The sequence below is a fragment of the Passer domesticus genome, chromosome 1 (genome assembly GCF_036417665.1).
Source record: "Passer domesticus isolate bPasDom1 chromosome 1, bPasDom1.hap1, whole genome shotgun sequence".
Taxonomy (NCBI): Eukaryota; Metazoa; Chordata; class Aves; order Passeriformes; family Passeridae; genus Passer; species Passer domesticus.
The window spans coordinates 121,568,242-121,589,293 of NC_087474.1; the positions used below are offsets into that span (position 1 = coordinate 121,568,242).

The window sequence follows — 21,052 nt, forward strand, 5'->3', positions numbered from 1 at the left end:
AAGGGACTACCAATTGATTCTAAGGTCCTTAAGAGTGCTCAAAATCCTTAGGATGAATTTGTATTTATATTACAACTCAGTTCACAGACCACTTTTCCTATTGCTGTCTCCCATAAAGAGGGAAAAAACCCTTTGTGCAGAAAGGAGCAACTCCTTCCATCACTATCAATCATAAATCATTAAATATTTTATATTATTTGTGTTAGAAATAACTGCCATATGCAAAAATATCTACTTTTAAATTATGTATTTTAATTCTCTTATACTACTCATCTGCAACTTCCACTACATAAACTGCATTTCTGCTTTTGTTTTGTTCTTTTTCTTCCAGTTCTCCGCAATTAAAAGTTTTACAACAACTTTAGTAATTTTTTTGTTTATATACCCCCACCCCAACTCACATACCCAGCTTTACCCCATTAGATCTGCAATTCATTCCTTTAGACAAGGGAAAATATCTATTTTTGTGTGCAGTATTCCGAGAAGTCCGTGCTACTACTCCTGTTAAGTAACACACACAGTTCCCACTTACTGAATACTTTTGTTTTGAGACTTTGATGTGTACATACTGAGCATAGATGGAAAATGAGTCAATGCTCCAGACAGACACATTCCTTTTTGGATGTAATATTGCTGTTGAAATTCAAAACGTACCAGATTCCTCCAAGTGCTGTGTAATGAAGATTACAAGCAATGTTTTTTTCATTTTCTGTCACTTTTTACTCTAGCAAGTGAAGAATTATCTAGTATCTCAGTATTTTCTGGGGAAGAGAAAGCCTCAGACAAATCCCCAAATCAACACGGCTTGGATTCACAGAGGCAAGAGTGTCTGCTCAAGAGAAAATCCAGAATTAATATATTACTGCATACCACTGCCATCTACTGAATGTAGAATATGCTGAAAGTACTCAAGCATACCTTCCTGCTCTGTGAGCAGAGTTTACCAGGCTTCCCATTACCCTGCCTAATGGGGGCCCTTTCAGTTCCCAAAACACAAAGTACACTCTAGAGCTTAAGGGTTACACAGGGAGTGCAATTAAGAATTCAGAATTAAGGACTTGGTCAATTTATCCTCTCAAAGAGTAGATATAAACACTATTCCAATCTCTTTGGACTTATTTGCTGTCCATAAAATTTTTGTTTGGCATCAAATCTTTATTTATACAGAAAATTGGAAGGCACGTTGTGATATATTATAATACCTCGTTAGTCAAGTCCTAGAATGCTAGTTCTGCTCCCATGTCTAATAGATGCTTCCATGTCTAATTATGTGTCCAGGCTTGAAACAGTGCTTCTAAGGATACTTAAGCCAATGACTTAACACTTACTTGCCTTGGTATTCATTCCAGTAATATTTCTCTGATGTGAACATGGCAAATAATACTCCTCTTAAATGCAGATTAATTGATATATCTTCAAATTCTCCCAACTTCAGTTACAAACAGAATATCTGGTCTTGCATATATAAAATTGTAAGGTTTTATTCTGGAACATTCACCAGAAACTTGAATAATGAAGTGGGCTGTGACATCAGGCAGTTTAGAGGTACAATGGAATGACCCCAAAGAAAAAGCCTACCAGGGTCTGCTTTCATAATGGTTGATTAAATTCACCATATCAGCCACATTGTCAAGAGTATTACATTAAAAAAAAAATCAGTGTTGTTATTAATTCTGCTAAAGATGGGTATAAAAGGAAGCACTAGTTTCCAAAATCACAGTCTGGCATTTAGTCACGATTTCTATTTTTGTCCTCTCTTTGCTCTAGAGTCAACCATTCACTCTTATTCCAGAATGTCTACTCCAGTATGTCCCATCTCTCTTACTCACCCTTATAAGTCTTACCTACATCAGCTGCTCCCTTAAAACCAGGGGGATTAATATTCACAAGGCGTTCAGCAGCATAACTAAGATCTGTTTGGTTCTACCAAAACTGCAGTACTGCAAATACTGGGCATTTAAAGAAACATGCCAATTATTGTACAGTGGGGTTCCTAAAACTGACAAAAAACCCCCAAAACAGATAAGGACAACTACAAACAATAGTAAAATGTGAAAATAAGCCCATTAAAACCATACAAAGAAAAAAGTCACACAGCTTTCCTAGTTCTGCATGCTTAGACTTTTGTATGTACATCTATGTTTATATGGCCTCATAAAATTTGTTTGATGGATTGATACCTGCACACTACAGATGCAAATAGATTTGAAGTATAGCAAATTTCTCATTATTCACCTTTTGCTTGGAATGGAATATTCATTTTTTCTTTTAAGATTTCTAAAAATAATCTTGAAATTTAATTTGAAGTGCTGTCTTTTTACAGTGACCAGAGTAAAATTCTAGCTTTACTGAAAGTCATATACTCCCTCTCATTCATCAGCACCTCATTCATGTAATTGCAAGAGAATTATGGGAGGCATTTTTTACTCAAGTAGTTTTCAGCTTTATTGTTATTACAGAGACCTTCAGGTGGATATCAAGAAAAAAAATGACAAATGTGAGACAATTTCAGTTGGATTTATAGAATTTATTTGAGCAATGGGGCAGTAAACTTTAGGAACACTGTCAAAAATAGTATGGAAAATTCTGTACATACTATAATATAAATAATAACACAAAAGATGTGACTCGGCTCTTCCTTCAAGAATAATGGGGTACTTATTTATCTCTAATAACTGACAAACAGGCAAGGGAAGTCTTACATTAGCTAGGCACAGTCCATTTATTTGAAAAATGTTATGAACAAGATCCTTGGATGTGATTCCCAAAGTAGCTGATAGCTGGATTCAGTAAATTCAATAGGCTTCAGCCAAATTATTCTAAATGTGAAATACCAATTTTAATTTATTTACCAATAAATAATGTCTGTCATCCCCATTGGATGACAGACTATGAACACCTAAGAGGGATAATTTCCCCTTAAATCCCTACTCCTACTCTCTCCTGGAGGCCTTCTGATTACACCCTACATCTTACCTAAAAGCGATGCAAGCTTGTAAACCATGAACCAAAACATGTTCTTAACCCTTGAGCAGAAGTGCATTTATTTGCTACAGTGTTTTGTCCCTAAATCCTCCATTCTTTGTTTACTGCAAGTCACTACATGGAGTCAGTTTCTGAATTAATTCCGTTTACTTACTACTACATGCAGAGTACCTGGAATTAGAAATTAAATGTCTCAAGCTCCTTTCCACATTTCTGGCAAATCTGTAAGCAACATGCTACTGATTCAGCACTAGTTTTTATGAAAAAGTTGCCCATTATTTAGGCCCTTTTTGGATGTTTCAAACTGTAAAACATCACTGTTTTTAGGAAAAGCAAATAACTTTGGTGTATATCATGAGACAGATAACTTTTAAAGCAATCAATTTTTTTCAAGTTTCTCTTTCTGAAACACCAGAGCCATAATTGTGCTGCTGTCTCAGGAGGCGTTATGTGCTCATTTCTATTCTAAATTTATATTCTAAATTTGTGCTCATTTGTATTCTAAATTTTCTTCACTGCTGCAATTTTTTCTCCATTCATCTGTGGCAGAAAATGAATGAAGTCTTTTCTGAGAAAGCAAGACCTTCAGTCCTGTAATCCTTGTACCTCTCTGTTAAACATCACAGGACATACTGAGAGCAGATTGCCCCAGCCAGGGATGCTGTGCTGTTGCAGCTAGGATCATGGCAGGCTTGCATGCACAGTCCATCCCAGGCCAAGTGTGGGATGGACTGGGAGAAACCTGCCTTCTTTCATGCAAGTGCAGGAAGGAGAAGTGACACAAAGTCCTCTGTGACAAACTTCTGTCTCCAGGTTTTCCTATGTTTCAGATGAAATCAATTTTTCAATAAAAGCTTTCACAAAATCAGATCAGTAAGAGTAAACAAAGCAAACACATACTGATTTTACTTGACTTTGCTTTTTCATTTTATTATGCTGCTAACTGGAAAGAATTCAGGAGTCCTATCCTTTCCCAGCTTTCTGACTTAAACTCCTAGGACCATCTTTGAGATACCACAACTGTTCATGTACTCTCTGTTTCCCACTCTCTGGGATCCACATCACAATATCATTCAAAAGTAAAAGCACCTATGACAGAGCAAGGGCAGAGACTGGAAAATTCATCCAGATGTAAGAGAACAAAAATAGGAGAAACAGGCATAGGAGTATTTGGAGTTCATCTTGTTATCACTTGGAGCACTTTCAATGGATATAAAACACCTTCTTACCTTTACTCACACCAAGCTTCAATCCTTCAGAAGCTATGGAGGACAACTATATTTAACTAAGACACTGCAGTAGCCTTAGAAGCAGAAAAGGTTGACTTGCAGTCAGAGGAGGATGATACAGATCTGTTCACATCCATGGTAAGGACCCAGACAGATACTTCCCCCACTCTTCCCTGTCCCCGTCCTACTCTTGCCAGGCCATTGGCCTTTGCCTTCTCCCCTCCCTTGCATTCTGCTTGGACTCTGCACCTTGTCTGGACTCTGCTGAGCTGCGAGTGGGAGCAGAGAGTGACAGGAATAGTTAGCAATCGCTGCTATGAAGACAACTAATGGCATGAGCAGTAATTCCAGGGAGGCCTTCCCACCTCAGCACAGCAATGACTATTTACGGCCTGAAAGGGCTTGCCAGCCACCAGTTCAACATCCTCTTAAGGGCAACAGATTATCCCTAAAGTTGGCTCCTCCAAGACTGAGCTCTGGACTGTGGGAAGGACATAACCTGAAGCTGGAGGGAGCTAACTTACTCAAGGTAGAAAAGAAATATTTAATCGTGTCTGAAGTGTCAGCATAGGTGGACTGGGAATGGGGAGGATAGTTTCTCCTGCTGTGAACTATTCACGTTTTTCAACAGTGGGAATATTATGTTCCTCCTCTTCCCCTCAAACTTTGTTTTTTCTTTGATTAATTCACCATTTATATAATTTCTCACTAAGTACTTAGACACCATAATTCTACTTCTCAGAAAAAGAAATCACAGCTCAGTTCTGGTTAAAAAACTGCTGCAATGGTATTATCATCATCACGAACTTGAAGAAGCTGAGCCCTAGCTGCAGAATGAATGCAGAAACCAGCACATAAGAACTGCCCTATCTAAATCAGAGTATTTTGCACAGCATCTTCCAAGTATGTCTAGAAATATGATACTAAATAATTTCTCTAAGCTCTGTTCCTTTATAATGTATCAGTTACATGCTGTACCAAGTCATTCATCATCCAGACAGAATTTGTACAAATATATGTCAGTCTATAAATTGGCTGTAGAAGCTTCCAAATAATTTCTTTTCTGTCACAAGTCTACCAGTATTTCACCTTGTCACGAGTACTACATGAAGGATCTTGGCCACATAATGGAAATGTGTTTCAATTGTACATGTGAAGCCTTCTCCCAAAACAATCCTGTTGTTCCTGAATGTAAGATTGTCAGTCAGCTCCAGGTAATTTAATTTTGGTAACTAAAAATTCCTTTCAGTTTTTCAGGTGCTAATGTCCTTCTTTGGGTATTTTCGTCACTCCTATAAGGCCTTCATGATTAAATATGGTTTTGTTTGTTTTTTTAAAAATTTTTAATAGAGAATTTAAAAATACTAAAGTAGGCATTCATTAGTGTAAGATTAAAAGTGGTGTGATTAAAAAAAAATTTAAAAATTTCTCCTTTTATTCATAAAAGTAGCAAACATCTCTTAGATGTTCATTACAAGAAAAAAAAAAATCTCTATGAAGTTGTAAGTCTTTCAAAACTACAGTTTCCCAAGAGGGTATTTATAAGCTAATGTCTTTGAGCTGGGGTACAGGTCTAATTCCAAGACTGGAAGAGCTGTAATGCAAGATTACAATAAAGGAAAGAAAATAAGTGTACATCTCAATGTATCTCTTTGAGATTGGCAACTGTCAAAGACCACTGTCTGAACTGGGAGTTCCAATTGCTGTGCTTAGTGACAGAATCCATTGTTTTTGTTGGAATAAAAACCAAGAGCAACAAAGAAAATAGGTTCTGTTTAGAGTCTTAGCTTATGTTTACAGCAATAAACCACAAAGCAGTTGTGTAGAAGCAGCTCTCTGGATTCCCGGCTGGTACAATTAATCTAGGAGCTGGTGTACTCTCAAAGAACACATTTTTGAGGAGTGAAAAATGCTGGAAGGAGAGTATGCCCTGATTCTGTTCTCCTTGATTTCAACAGGAGCAAAACCAGGTCCTCAATCTGTGTGTAATTCACATGATGTACTTAGCTAAACAATTAAGTCACAGCTCTGACATCTGATATTTATTTTAAGTTCTTTGAGCCAGATTCTCTTTTCTGAGCCAATACTTTTTTCTGTTCTGGTGGCACAGTGTCTATAAAAACCATGGATTTTCCCAGCTGGAGATTCTACCAGCATGAATAAGTCTTTATCCACCTGGCAAAATCAGCTTTCATGGTATTTTCTCCTCTATTTCACCCTTTGAATCTTTACCATACTCTTACAAGAAAGCGTAAATTACTAGGCCTGGGGTACGTTCTTCATTACCATGCTTCAAATATCTTTAGCCTGTATACTTGCCTCTTCAAAATAACCTTTATGGTTAATTTGAAATAATCCTTAGGCTATTGTAACTGAGGTAAAAGCACAGTCTGTTCTGGCGCTTCTTCTGTGGTATTTCAGAAGACATACAACTGAGGGTCCTTCCAAGGTGCGTTACCAGTGAGATACCTCAGAGGCTCTAAACCCCTGTACTCTAGGTCACTTCCATCTGCGCAGGCCATACTTAATAATTTAATCATAGTGCAAGGTCATCCCTAAAGACCCTCAATCCAAGCATGCCAACCTCTTAACCCCCATCTCCAGTCTAAGAGAGCAGAGGGTGAAGACAGGTTCAACTGAAAAATTCCACACGATCTGAATAGAGAGTTCGTCAACCATTGCCTGAGTGGGGAACCTCTCCTTCTACGTTATTGTAGGGGAGGCATGCAATGAGAATAACTTTAGGTGAGACTAGTTTAATGGAGATGAAAAAAATCAGGATGCAGTTTAACACTGCACTTACCTGAGTCTACTTTAAGCAACAATGCAGTGTGGAACTGATCTGCTGGGAAATGTGAATGCTCACAGAGGAGCACACACTCTATGTGTGCTGTGGGAAGTAATGAAACAATGCTAAGACACTGTGAAGGGACCACCAATTATTCAAAGTTCATCCACACCTTTGAATATGTTCAGACTGTCAAGGATCTGAGTCCAATCTCAAGATGCACTCACATCCTAATCCTGTATGCCCGTGCTCTTTTTTGACTAACTAAAACCTGGAGCTCTCCACAAGTACATGCTGGTACATAGTGTAGGCCACAGCTCTTCCCCAGTGCCTCACAGTGATTTCAGTGTCACAAACAGATATTTTCATATTATAGACTCTGCCTTGGGCAGCCGAAGAGCCGTCCATTTGGAGGCAACTGGAAACTGGTAGCAAAAAGGAATAAGTATGGAAAGTGTGGTTTCTAAGAAGAAATTAAAGGTCTGGTTGGGTATCTCACTTGTTTCATTGTATCCCCTTTAGCTACCATATAGTTGTGCCCCACTTCTGGGGAGAATTCTCTTCTAAGGTGTGAGTTCCAATGAACACTTAGAATGTTCAACAAACAGCGACCTACCACATTTATCTTCCATACAAAATCTAATGGTCCAAAAAAGTAGGTTCAGACCTTCATGTGCAGAGATTTTTGGCCAAGGAAATGGTCAACTTGGGAGGTAAACAACATCAAAGAGAGCAATATTTAGAATGCAGCAGCCTCTTCTGATTCAATGCTTTTTAATCAGCCACTTTCCAATAATTCATTAAGACTTGAACAAAGAGATTGAGGCATTGGCTTCTTCTAGGGATTCAGCCAAGCGTAATGAAATTATACCAGGATATATTTACAAGGTTGGATATCTTGAACTCAGCTGTAATTATGTTTATTAGTAATTCTTCAGTAGCTGCTCAGAAAGCATATTTGTATTAGTTAATCCTTGCCTGTGGAGACCCTTATATTAGCTTGGCAAAAGAACATTAAGAAGGATGGATTTCTTTTTTTTCCCTCTCAGCAAATCCCTGTTTCCATCAGAAAATGCTGTGGGATCAAGAAATAAGCCAATTGTAGAGTATATGGTTACTTTTCTGCTATTACTATTAGCGATCATTTTAGAAAACAGTTAAAACTAGAAAAGATAAAGATTTAGGTTAACATATTCTGTGAAGTTTTCATTTGAAATATAAAAAGTTATTTAACAACTATACTTTGCATTATGAGACTCTGAAACAGCACCACATATGTACAGATAAGCACTCTGTGCATACTTCATCTCTTTTCTTTTCTCCTCTGACAGAGACGTGAACATGTAAAAAACTAAAATATTTATTTTGAAGAGTAAATTAAAAAATCTCAAAACTATTACAGAGCTGATGTATGAGTTTAAGCAAAAGATCATTCTTTTAAAAAAAATCTAATAAACAGGATGGAATATTCCTCAAACAACTAAAATGAGAAAATGTAGGGTATTATGAAACCCTTGGTATTTTGAATAATAAGCTGCGAATATGTACTTCCCCCTTTCCAAGAGGAAAGATGTATTACAATGCTAATTGTTCATTAAACTTACAAACGGATAATACACTGAAAATAATGAGGCATATAGAAAAGACTGGTCAAACTATTCAAGGCATTATTTACTGAAGCTATCTTTCCCTATTTAATTCTATAGAATTGAAATTGATCTACTGAAAAAAATTTCTTTTTTTCTATAACAGACAACAATTTTAATTAATTCGTCTATTAGCTACTCAGAATCACTAAACTATCAAGATATTTCAGATGATATTTCAGATGAATTCAGAGACTACAAATTATGCCTGGAAAGTTATTGGAGGGCTCCTGACTGAAGGCAAAACCACTCTTAGAATAAGACATCACATATCTGTAAGTATTAAGAGGAAATTCACTTTGGGCGATTCTGCAGGACTCTATGCAAAGCACTCTGTTTTAGCTATCATGGCTGCTAATAAATGTAGATTCTGGAATATTTGCATAAATTAAACACAAGAACAGCTGCAATACATCAAAAGCAATATATGAACTAGTTGAATCGACTGAATGAAAACTGATGACATGTGCTTAACTGCATGCAAGCCAAACTCAGCACTGACAAACAGGCAAACTCTGTTGGTGTGAAAGAAAATAGAATCGAGTTTGCCAGAGTTTAATTAGACCCTGCTCTTTTTTCTAAATATGAATAGGCTCCAGGTTGATTGCTGTGCAAATGGTAATGTTTAACCGTACTTTACATTTCCTATGCTTATTTTAGAAATGTTTCTATTTCTTTCCGCATGAGAACAGATACAGAACTGTCACAGATGGATTAATAATACACCATTTCTCCATTATAGATACTTTATTCTAACTACTACTTTAAAGATGTTCCCAGGGATCACATGTCAGGTTTATACTCAAGCTAAGGTAATTTTACCCTATCATAGTTACATAAGGAGACTGCTTATAAAGCATAACTAAGATCAGAATATTTTATGTGAGTATAACGTTTAAATGAATCAAAGATAGTGAACTACTTAGACATACTAATATTGGAGGTTTGATCTTCATAAACAGGTGCAATATACATGCAAACATACATTTCAGTGGGCCAAAAGGTGCTGAGCAGAAAGAGCTAACCTTAAATAAAAAAGCAGAAAACACTTTACATAGTTTCTGACTCAGCATCTTTAACATTTCCCTGATTTTTTAATACCACTGTCACTGTTATAATATTCTGGCATTCTGAGATAGAGTATAACTGCAGAGAAACTGCTCCTCTTAATACTGGAGAAGTTTTCTATTCATTCTAAGATAACTCTTAACATATTTGCAATACTTAATTTCCAGATTTTCTCCTTCTCTCACTCCTTGTTCTGACAGGAAACAAACAACTATCCCAGCCAAGAGTAAAGATGGCTTTTCTGGAGGCGCTGCACAGTTCTGGGACAGTGGACTTCAGTATAAATGTGTGGTTTGGATTTGTTTCAAGGATTTTCAAAGCCCTGACTGCATCTTACACAAGTGATCCTCCATATTCCCATGCAGCTGAATCACACATCCATGCATGGAGTGACTCCATCATGTAGGTAATGTAGAGCCACCCTGTTCATGAGAAGTAGATCTGTGTAAATTTGCTGTATCTTTGCCAGTCCTATCCACTCAAATTAAATATTTTGTTGTAATCCCTTCTCTGAAAGAATGAAAGTTGACTGATATCTGGAAAAGTGACTTGGTACTGAATAAAGGGGAAAATCTGTATACATTATCTTCATATACAAACCTGGTAATTGATCATATAATAATGGGAAGCCCAAATTGTGCTACTTGGCTAATTTACTACTGACCAAGAGGACCATTCAAACTTTTGGTGCATAGTATAAAAAGCAAGCAACTAGCCTGCTCTAGATTGCCTTCTATCCCAAGAGATTTTGTGGCCCTGAAGGCCACAAGAAACCCTCTTATAAAGTATGTTTCAGCCATAACTCTTTGTTTACTGTGTAAAAGACAAGTTCCGAAAATCTTTTTCCTAAATTTCCTAAATTGAAATTTCTGTGACAGCAAAGAAGTCTCCTATGTGTTAGGCATGCTATGTGATTAACAGACTAAGAAGTAATTACTCTATCATGATTAGAGTAATAACATCACAGCTATCTCCTTACTTATTTTAATCCAATGGGATTTCAGGGTTTTACTAATCCAGGGCATACATCCCCTACTGCCACATGTGCTGACAAGGATGAATTTTCTAACACTTCATTTCAAAGTCATCATAAACAGCACAGGCTAAGGAAGAAAAATTGTCTGACTGTTTTCCATTAGGGTTTTATTTTGCTTTTCACTTTATTTTACAGACTTGAGTAAAAAAGAAGAAAATAATTTGAGTAGCAAAGCCTTAATTAGATTTGTGCTATGTCACTCAGAATGCTGTCTGAAATCTGCAAGGAACATGACAATAATTGCTTTGCTGATGTAACTTTAAATGTTTTTCTTTAAGCCAAAGACAGAGATTTCAAATCATGTAGCAAGATAACACATACTAAAATGCAATTGAACCAACTTACTGGAATTGAGAAAGAAAAACTTGATAGATTTTATAAAATAACAAGAACAAGAAACTTAAAAAAAAAAGTTTAAATATTCTTAGCATTAAAAATTGTGCCTTTATCGTGAGTGTTTTTTGCTTGGCTACATACATTTTAACTCTGTCTTTAAAAACAAAATATTAGGATCAAAAAGTAACCACAATTTGTAACTCCAAACAGCATTTTTCTCTCGTGTTAAAACCTATACTAAACAAGAACATTTTTAAGCCCTCTTTTGATAAAATCAGTGGAGCACTGCACATCAATGATTTTTTTGCACAAGTAGACATAATAAAACATAGGATAATATCAAAATGGCCACTAATCAATCAAATGCTTGGATCCTTCATGTGTTAAATCTTGTTTATAACCTAAAGAATTGTGCTCTCAGTATGTAATCAATAGTCAATTAAACCTCTCACTAGAGCAACTGTTTTCCAATTGGCCGACATTAAAAACCCACAAAATAAGTAAATAGCCTCTAGGACTTACACAGAAGTAGTAACCTCTAATTCACAAGTGACAAAATGAAGCACTCATCCTTAAATTGAGTAGAAAAGCCTAACCATCAACCACCAAAACCAAACAAAAGCAAACAACTGAGTTGTTTGTTTTGGTTTTTTTCAGTACAATGTCATCTGAATGCATGTAATGAAAAAGAAGACTTTACCACGACTATTAAAGTGTACTTATTTGGTATGTTTAAAACAAGCCTTAAAAATAATTAATATAGGATAAGGTTTCATTTCAGTTTGAGGGTATTTTTACTTCTGTGAAATGTACTAGATAAACCTCTCAAAACAAATTTTTTTTGTTCTAGAAAAAAGGTGTTAATAAGGGGGATATGTTCCCCCTCCAAAAACTACTTTTGGGTCACTTGGAGAGATCTTCTTTAAGAATAAGATGATCTCAATGCAGACTGTGGCCTTACATATACTTTAAGCATGGAAGCAGTCGCCCCTTTCTCTCTGCAGCTCACAGTGGCTCTTTTTTGTATATGGTGCATCTTTCTCAGGCATCTCACTGATTATGAAGTTTTACTTACAGCTTTACACAGTGATGACTGCTTTGCAATTACTTTTTATGCTGAGTTAAGCACTACGGAAAACATAAGCCTTTATAATTCCCATTGGTAACTCTTAAATTACATGTGGGTCTAAAACATCACATCATTCTCATGCACATTGCCCTCAAACCTTATTAATTATAAGAGGAGTCTGTGTGCCTAGATGTATGCATGTATGTATAATTCTCTTTTTGTATCTTTTTTCCCTGTATACATACTTACATTAAAAGCAACATCATTTCTACACTTGAAGCAGTGTGCTTTCAAGACTAGAGGCTGTCTGTCAAACAATAAATGTATTACAAAGCCTTATACCTGTGCACTGCCATTCTCCCACCTCTCAGAGGCTTTCCCTGGCAGACTAACACCTGAAATAACAACCACAGAAACACAGAGACCTGCCATTCTTTCTTGGTAGAAAAATCAAATTTTGCATAACGTAAAGAAAAAAACCACACAAAATATATCAGCTCTTCAGTTTGCTCACAGGCTCAGGGCCAAGCTAGACTACTACAAATTTCATGCTGCTCCTGAATTACAGATGGTAATGCATGCAGATCTACTTTGAAATAAAAGTTCTGTTTTCTTTGCTATTCAATTTGCTGCATATTGGAGAAGTCCTGGAGTACTTCAGATCCAGTCCTGGTGTAATACAGTGAAAATTCTGACATTCACTTTTTTGGGGCCAGAGCTGCACACACTGGTAATTGGGTGTCTTGTCGTGGTAAATACAATTTTTATAAAAATAGAAATAGGACTAAAACAAAACCCAGAAGATCTCCTCATAGTGATCAAAGCAATAGCTCAACAGAAAAACTTTTCCATATGCTGACATCCTATCTTGCTCCTTGGACAGCACGGTGCACTGAAATGTTTGCTGCTCAGGGTACTGAGTTCAACAAGACTTCTCCATTTTTTGTGCCAGGACAGCACAATGTCTCAGATATCGAGTGACCTTCACTGGGATTAATGGGAGTGAGAGCAAAGCCCCATAGAGACCACTCCATTTGAAGCACTACTCTGGTACTTCACTATATTTTTAGGCCTCCATGTATGCAACAACTATGTTTTATCTTTGCTCACTCCTCCATCAGCTGTCAGGGTTGGTCCATGGGCTTGATATTCTCCACCATAATACGGAAGACTTCTATCTCATCCTAGATTTCAGATGCCTTTTGTTCAGTGGCCTGGCTCTACAGTCTGGCAGTTGTGCTTGCCAAACACAGAGTATTGCTGTTAAGAGTCATGTTGCACAATACACCTAAAAACCCAAGCAGGCAGGGACAGGAATGTAGCAGTGCTGTGACAGATCTCAAAGCCATCATAACCATGACTGGTCCAAGCACTGTGCAGAAGTGAAGGAATATACAGTCTCTGCAGTGTGTGGGACTTCCTTTCATCATAGGAAATGGAAATCTATCCTGCCCACTTGAATTTTTCGGGTGGAACTGGCACCTAACCATGGTGCAAGCAGAGATAATGGTTCTTTCCACTGAACCCTCTGTGACTGTTTGTATTTCTGCCTCATGGCGTGGTGAGGTCCTCACAGCCCCTGGAACCACTGGCCTGGGAATCTTATTGCCCTATGGGATCTTCAGTCCCCCCAGCACTCAAGCCAGCTGCCCTGTCCTAAGGACACTGCCATATAGATGTTCAGCTGAGAGGAACAGCATGTGATGATTCATTACATTTGCTAATTTATGACAATGTATTTTCTTTTAATCATTGGATCAGGAATAGACAAACCTAGAATTTATCTCCAGATTATGTCCACCTCATTAAAAATAAAGAAAAACAAGCCCCTTACCCATTTGGAATATACATTATATTAATCTTTCAAAAGCAGAATATGTTTGTCTGGTTTTGCTTCAGAAAAGCCTACCTACTAACTTGACTGTAAAAATAATTGACTCAAGAATGTCAGTTACAGGATCAGGAATAATTACTGTAAATCAAAAGATTTTTTTTTTTAATGTAACAGTTATTTTTCTTCCAAAACACTTTCATCCACTATTTTGCTAATTTCTAAGATAACGTGGTTTTGGTAAATGTGATTTTGGAGAATGTCATTTTTATTAACTCCCATCTTCTAAGTTTTCTGAATGCCCAGCAATTCCTATTAACACAATACAGTGAAAAAATAGAAAAGAAAAAAAAAAAAAAGAAAAAAACTAAATTATTAACAGGAATAATAATTGGATGAGGCTTAAGTATTACAAAGAACACTGCATTATGTCATACCGTGCATTTTAATTTCTTAGAGACAAAGTTTACATTCCTCAATGGTCTCCTTTTTTATTCAAGATCTGTAATTACATTCACTGAGGTAGTTTAGTACTAGGCACAGCAGGTCTTTCAGAATTAGGGACTTCCAGCTGTAATTATCACTACAATTACAGGAGATTTTTTTAAGTGAGGAAAAGGAACAAAACTCTTCTTATGCTTTACATAGGATACATGGGTTGGGTTTGATTTAACCATAAACTAAAACAAACCTCAAACATATCTTTCAAATCTAATTCATGATGAATAATGGTTAAACTAGCACTATGTCACAGGACAACTTACAGTTTTCTGCTGCTGATGTGTAAGAAATTTTGGCATAAAACTGAACTCGTAAGTGCAACCTCAAAGTTTAAATATTTTGAGGGCCAAATTCTCTTCTCTGATATGTTATTCTAAATCTGAAGTAGATATGCTCAGGAGGCTAATTTGAACATACTCGTAAACTCAGAGCAATATTTATCTTCATTCCTTCATGCTTGAAAAATGACTACTCAAAATGTTTTAAAATGTCTTGTTGGTCTCCCAGGACAAAAGGGAAATTTCAGCCCCCTAACGCCTGTAGGTTCAGACAGCTCCTTTCTCCACTGTGGTGGGCAACATGTAAGAAAAGAATAGTCACAGCAGATATTTTTATTTCTCAAGATTATTTAAATCTAATTACATGGAAGCTATTCTGGTTTTGAGGAAAATGTTTGGATAAATGTAACAAAGAAAATCAAAGAAGAATGACAAACTATTCTAGTTCCCCTGACGTGACATCCAAAAATAACCTGAAGCTGAATCTTCTCTCTGTGAAAATACATGTTTTCTTCATAAAAAAAAGCTGACCACAGTTATGCATCAGAAGCAGGGGATAGTTATAAAAAAGATTAGCCATTGAAGAGCTTTCATCACTAAGATTAAAAAACTTTAAGACACTTCTTAGTGAAAAATATAAAATCACACTCAAGCATGGAAATCAGGCAAGTAAGGGATGTTATGACAGGAATTTTAATCCTACTGGATATAATAACTCTAAGGAACAACTTGTATTTTTAGTCGCATCCTACCAGGAATCCTAGAAAATATGAAGATTGGTTAGTTGGAATTTCTTCTAAAGATACTGTTCAGAGTAAGTGCTCATTCTCATTAATCAGGTCACCAAGAAAAACAGGGACAGGTCTGTGTGAGATAAGACTTTTGAACATGTAGGGATAAAAGAGATAAGAAGTTAAGACAGCTAAAGTGTTGGTGAAACTGGCATTTCTATTGCCTATGTAAGTGTCATGGGTCATACAAGAACCATGACACAAATTTTCTAATGGTTAAGAAGCACATGACATGGAATATAACCCTGGTTATTAAGGGGCAAGAAAGACCCAATGAGTCCTTTGCAGGCAGGTCACAGCATCACACTGTCCCACACAGCTGAGCAGGTTTGAGTGTCCACTCCATTTAAGGCTTGACCCTTTGCTCTGTGACAAAATCACACGAAGTAGAGCACAACTCTTATTCCCATGGCATAGCTCTGGCCCAGGAGCTGTCCATGAGCCACTTTCAAGCCACATCCAGATAGGGTACCACAGACCAAAACCACTCTTGCTTTCCTATCCCCTTTATGCATCTGAACTGAGCAGTACATGTACAATGTCTGAGAAGTAAGTGTTTCACTCTTCTTTTTCCTGCCTCATCAAAGACGCCCTGAGGGTGCTGTGCTTTTCCATTATGGCCTGAGCTAAATGAGTAGGACCCCACCAATCTAAAGAGGAGGTCCCATCCTCTCTCAAACCTCACCCCTGAATGTGTGCTGCAGCCACTCACCCTGTGCTGCCCCTAGAATTCACCCAGTGGTACTCCAGGTCAGATGTCTCACTATACAAATAATAAACCAAGCCCCTAAATGAAATAAAAGAAAGGTGAGTGTGGAGGTGCAGCTCAGTGAGTGGCTAGACTAAAGCTGGAGAGGGTCCTGAGAGTGAGGGAATGAGAGAACAGAAGAGGAAGCACATTTAATCCTTCCTGCTATTCAGCTCATTGATAATACAGAATAGGACCCTCAGGAAAAAAAAAAAAAGGAAAAGAGAAAACACACAGAAATTATTTGTCTTGGATTCTCTGTTGTGTATACAGCACTATTCCCGATGCTTTTTGTTTCAAACAAAAGAAGTAATCAGCTGCTCAATTGTCTTTTAAATCAGACACTTGGGTTTGATTTTCAGCAGCTACAGACAATCAAAATACATAACTCCAGTTGGCTGAGTACTCAACTGAATGCAACAACTTTCCTGTCTGAGGCTAAGATAAGCCATTCTGTTTGATCAGGTGCTACCAGCTGGAGTAAAAAGCTGCCATTAATGTGTTTGTGACAGGAGTTATAAAAAAGTTAATTACTTGTGAGAAAAGCTTCGTCACAGTCCTCTATCCCGAAAAACAAGTACATACCATCATGAGAGGTACTAATTTTTATCCTTGGTATTGGTAACAAAAAATGAGATGAATATTAAAATGGGACTATTATTTAAACTGTAGAATGCTCTTTTTAGGCTGGAGAGACAGCTGCCTTTGTGGCTGCCCCTAGGATGCTGTACCTATGTCAGGGACAAATGGAGAATTTCTCTAAGGATCTTCATCTGTTTCTTTTGTGTACAACATAGTTACTAAAAGTAACAACTAACACTATCTTACTGTGTATAATACTGATGGGTTTAAGAAAATTCCCCTTCAAAGTTACATAAATATTATGAAATATTTCTACTTTCTATAGTTAAATATAATTATTTCATTAAGAGCAAACATCTCAAATGGGAGAGACTGCTGTCCAAAACAAATTTTTTTTTCCTCAAACCACCTAATAATAGTAATTCTTGCAATAATTATTGCAAAGTAGAAACCTGAGATTAATTCTCAGGCTTATACTACTCTATCTTTCATTTTCTTGAAAAGAAGAATGTAAGACTTCATGTACTCTTCCTTGAAAAAACATTTTACTTTTTTTCTTGGGCTGTGGTCTTGTCCACAGCACATAAAGAATTCAAGCCACAGCAAATAAACAGTTCTGACCAGTCATGCTGATAACCTGCAGCATCTTCTCCAGTCAGCACACAAATCTGTGGCAGTCTGGTTTGGGCTGGCTTTCCATAACTACCAGAGACTTTATGGTCTGAAAAAGCAAGAATATCTGGAAGCTCACTGGGACATTCAACCCCTTACAGAAGTATGGTTCAATATCTGGAGCAGATCAGGCTAAGAAGCTTCCCTGGCCAGAGCATTGTTTACTTTTTGATGGATAAATTTTATCCTAGTTTCCTTAGAATGAGAAGCAATCTCCCTGCGCAAGTGCCACCCTACCAATCAATTATTCACCTATTAACTTCTCCATTTGTCACCCAACTTCAAGTTTTTCAAAAATGGAGCTTCATTTCATTTAAAACAGGCTAGTGAACAGAAAAGAATAAGTCTACCAGTGAGACTTGAGGAGGGCTGCATCTCAGCTTCACCCATGTACCAGCCACCAGCCACAAGGGCGCTCTCCAGGGACACAAATCCCTAAGAAACCAAACTTCCTTGGGTTTCCTCAGTTAGGTTTTTCTCCAGCAAGGTCTGTGGCAGACGACAAGAGAAAAATATTAGTGGGCCACAGGCAGGGCCAGTCAATAGATTCTCCTGTTTTGCAGCACTGCACCATCCTAACTCACACAGACCCCTCCGGCAGCTCCACTCCAGGAGCAAGTGCTTTTGCATGGCTCTGCACGAAGCCTAGAAGTGTTAGTCTCCTGGCCAAGGACACTGTGACTATCACCAGGCAGCTGTGCTTGGTCCTGAACTGCCCCTGCTGTCCCTGCCAGGCCTGGCCCGTGTCAGTGCTGCAGGGCTCCCTGACCCAGTCTGGGCGTCCTCTGAAAGGTGAAATCAGCCCCACGCCCATCTCGGTCTGGACCTTCCGCACCTGCCCTGAGAAACTAGAGAAGTGCATCACACGGGAAGCAGCAAAGTTGGAGAGGAAGTTTACAGGAGTATGTCTAGAGAGCTGTCGCTCAGATTGGTCATTTATTCTCTTTGTGCAGATCAGAGCAGCCGTCCTAAGACTGGGGAGAAATGGGGCTCCCCCAGTGCTGCGCTGCGGTACAGGGAAGTTGGAAGGCTGGCTCTGAGGGGCTGTGGATCAATGGTGGTCGCAGCTGACCTCCCGGCCGAAGGTGCCGAAGCCCCAGTGACCCTCTCCTCCCTTCTGTCTCGGATACCCCCACAGCTCCAGCCGGGGAGCGGGGCTGGGCTGTGCTGCTCTCAGCGGGGCTCGAACTCAGCAAAGGCAGAGCCCCCGCCGTGGCAGCCCCGGGGCGATGGGAGAGCATCCCCCGACCCGCTTTCCGCTCGCTCCCGCAGCGGGATGCGCCGGCAAAGGAGCCGTCGGGCTCGGCCGCCGGAGGGAGCGGCGGGGACGGGATGCGGAGGGGCTGCACCCCCGGGCTCCCTGCGCGGGGCAGCGCGGCGTCTCTTACCTCCGTGCCGGGCGGCGGCGAAGAGCCGGGGGGGCGGCGGGGCGGCGGCGGCGGCGGCGCGGAGCTCTGTCGGAGGGGCACTGCCGCCGCTGTAGCGCCGGGAGATCACCCGGTCCCTGCGCGGCGGGCGGGGCGGCAGCGGGCGGCCGTCGTCGCCCAGGGCTTGCAGGAGGATGTCGAGGAGCGCCCCCCGCTCGGCTCCGGCGGCGGGCACGTCCCTGCCCTCGGCGCCCGGCGGCGGCGGGGCCGAGGCCAGCAGCAGGAGCACGATGGCGGGCAGCGCCTGGCGCTTCTTCGCCCCTCGCATCTCTGCGGCGCTGGGAGGAGGCAGAGAGGGAAGGCGGTCAGCGCCGGGCCCGGCCCGCACCCCGGCCGCCCGCCCCCCATGCCGCGCCCCGGGGCACCCCCGCCCGCCGCTCCGCTCGCCGGGGCCGGGCGCGGCCGCGCAGCGCCGGCGGAGGGGCCGCGGAGCGGGGACCCGACGGGCCGGCACCCGCTGGCCCCGTGCGGGGCCGCCGCGCTCGCCCGGCTCCAGGGAGGCCGCGTTTAACACACACGGATCGGGGGAAGGTCTTTAACCGCGCCGCACATGTTCGCGGCACAGGGTTTGGCGGGGCATTTGCTCGGCTCCCTTTGGCCCCGGAGTCCCCGCGCCCGCGGGTGCCTCCCGGTTCTGCCGGCGGAGCGGGGCGGCGCGGGATTCCCGCGGTGGGCCAGCCTTGTCCAGCCGCCCGGGCGGTGCCACACCGGGAGTTCGGGGAGCGAGCACGGACGGCAGTCGGATGGAGTTCCCTGAGGGGCAGGTTACATTGGAGGTGCCGCACATCAGGGTAGAAAGGGCGAAATCAATTACCACAGGCTGGGGCTTCCAGAGCAGCACTTAATGCCCTAAGTAAGCTATTCTAATTATAGAGAACGGGTAGGATTAAGAGGGAGGGAGGGAAATTCTGTTATTTACAAACTCTTTTCTAGCTGCCCTGCCTTGCAAATCCTCTTGGGCGAAGGAGTTAATCGGAGCCTCGAGAGAGCCGGCTTTCCCCGACGGCTCGGGCTCTCCCTGTCTCGCTGCCGTGCCGGGGCGCACGGCAATCCCGGGGAGTAACCGGGGAGCGACCCGCCGTTCGCTGCCGGGGCAGCGACACCTCCTCGCTCCACGCCAAGATCCCCTCCGGAGAGGCGGCTGGCGGCCGCTTACCTTCAGGCAGAGGCGAGTCCGGCTGGGTGCGTGCGGGCTGCGGAGCGAGGTGCTGTGCCGCCGTCGCAGAGCCCGTGTCCCCGCGGAGGCTCCGCCGGGCGCGGAGTGGGGCGCTCGGTGCTGCGCCCGGAGATGGGGGATGCGCCCTTCAGGGCCATGCGCTTCTCTTATATAGTCCACACCGGCGTACTCATTTGAGTACTATCGACTTTAGGTGGGTGGCAGTCGATGGAGACACCTCTGGTAATCACTCTTGGGCTCAGAGAGGGTCTTTTCTGACAAACTTCCTCCTCCCCGTTTGTCCCCCGGTGGATGGCAACTGAAAGCTGCGTTTGAAGTGACTCTGATCTATTTGTGAAATTAGATTTCCCTGAAGATTGGGGAACGCTTACTAATAAAGCTGCCGGCTCAAGAGATTAAAATGTGCTTTAACTTAGCGGGATTCCCTTGGGAGTACAACAAGGAAAGTATTTAATTCCCTCCTTTTTTTATTGAACCAAGAAGCTGTGAGCAAACTCTGAAGTGTGTATAAATTTGGTTCTGTTTTGTTGTCAAGGGAAGTGATAGGTAGTCTGTCTTTGGCAGGTGAATTCACAAACTATGAACCTCGTAAAAGTTTGCTTCTTCAAAACAACTTTTTTAATTTTTGACAATAACACTTAATGAAAAGCTCACAAAAAAAGTAGTCACTTAACGAAACTTGCTTCCTAAAGCCCTAAATAGATCAGCCAAAAATTAGCAAATAAAATCTCAACTTTCAGAGAGCAGTTGTATGCAGGTGGTCTTGACAGATTGAAAAGCAATACACATTTTTCAAATTATTAGACCAGATAATATTTTATGTTGGTATTTTTGTTGCAAGTATAACTCTTTGTTGTAAGTTACCACTTAGATATTTACTTAATAAGA

General features: G+C 40.5%; 1 protein-coding gene across 1 annotated transcript in view; it reads right to left on the reverse strand.

Moving 5' to 3' along the window:
* ALKAL1 (ALK and LTK ligand 1) overlaps positions 1-20,562 on the reverse strand; it is a 36,538-nt gene extending 15,976 nt beyond the window's left edge. The window contains exons 1-2 of the mRNA XM_064386197.1: positions 20,144-20,562; positions 18,949-19,265 (exon numbers count right to left, since the gene is read on the reverse strand). Of these exons, the coding sequence (XP_064242267.1) occupies positions 18,949-19,255 (307 nt within the window). The 5' untranslated portion in view covers positions 19,256-19,265; positions 20,144-20,562. The remainder of the gene's footprint in view (positions 1-18,948; positions 19,266-20,143) is intronic.
* Positions 20,563-21,052: the final 490 nt, after the last annotated feature.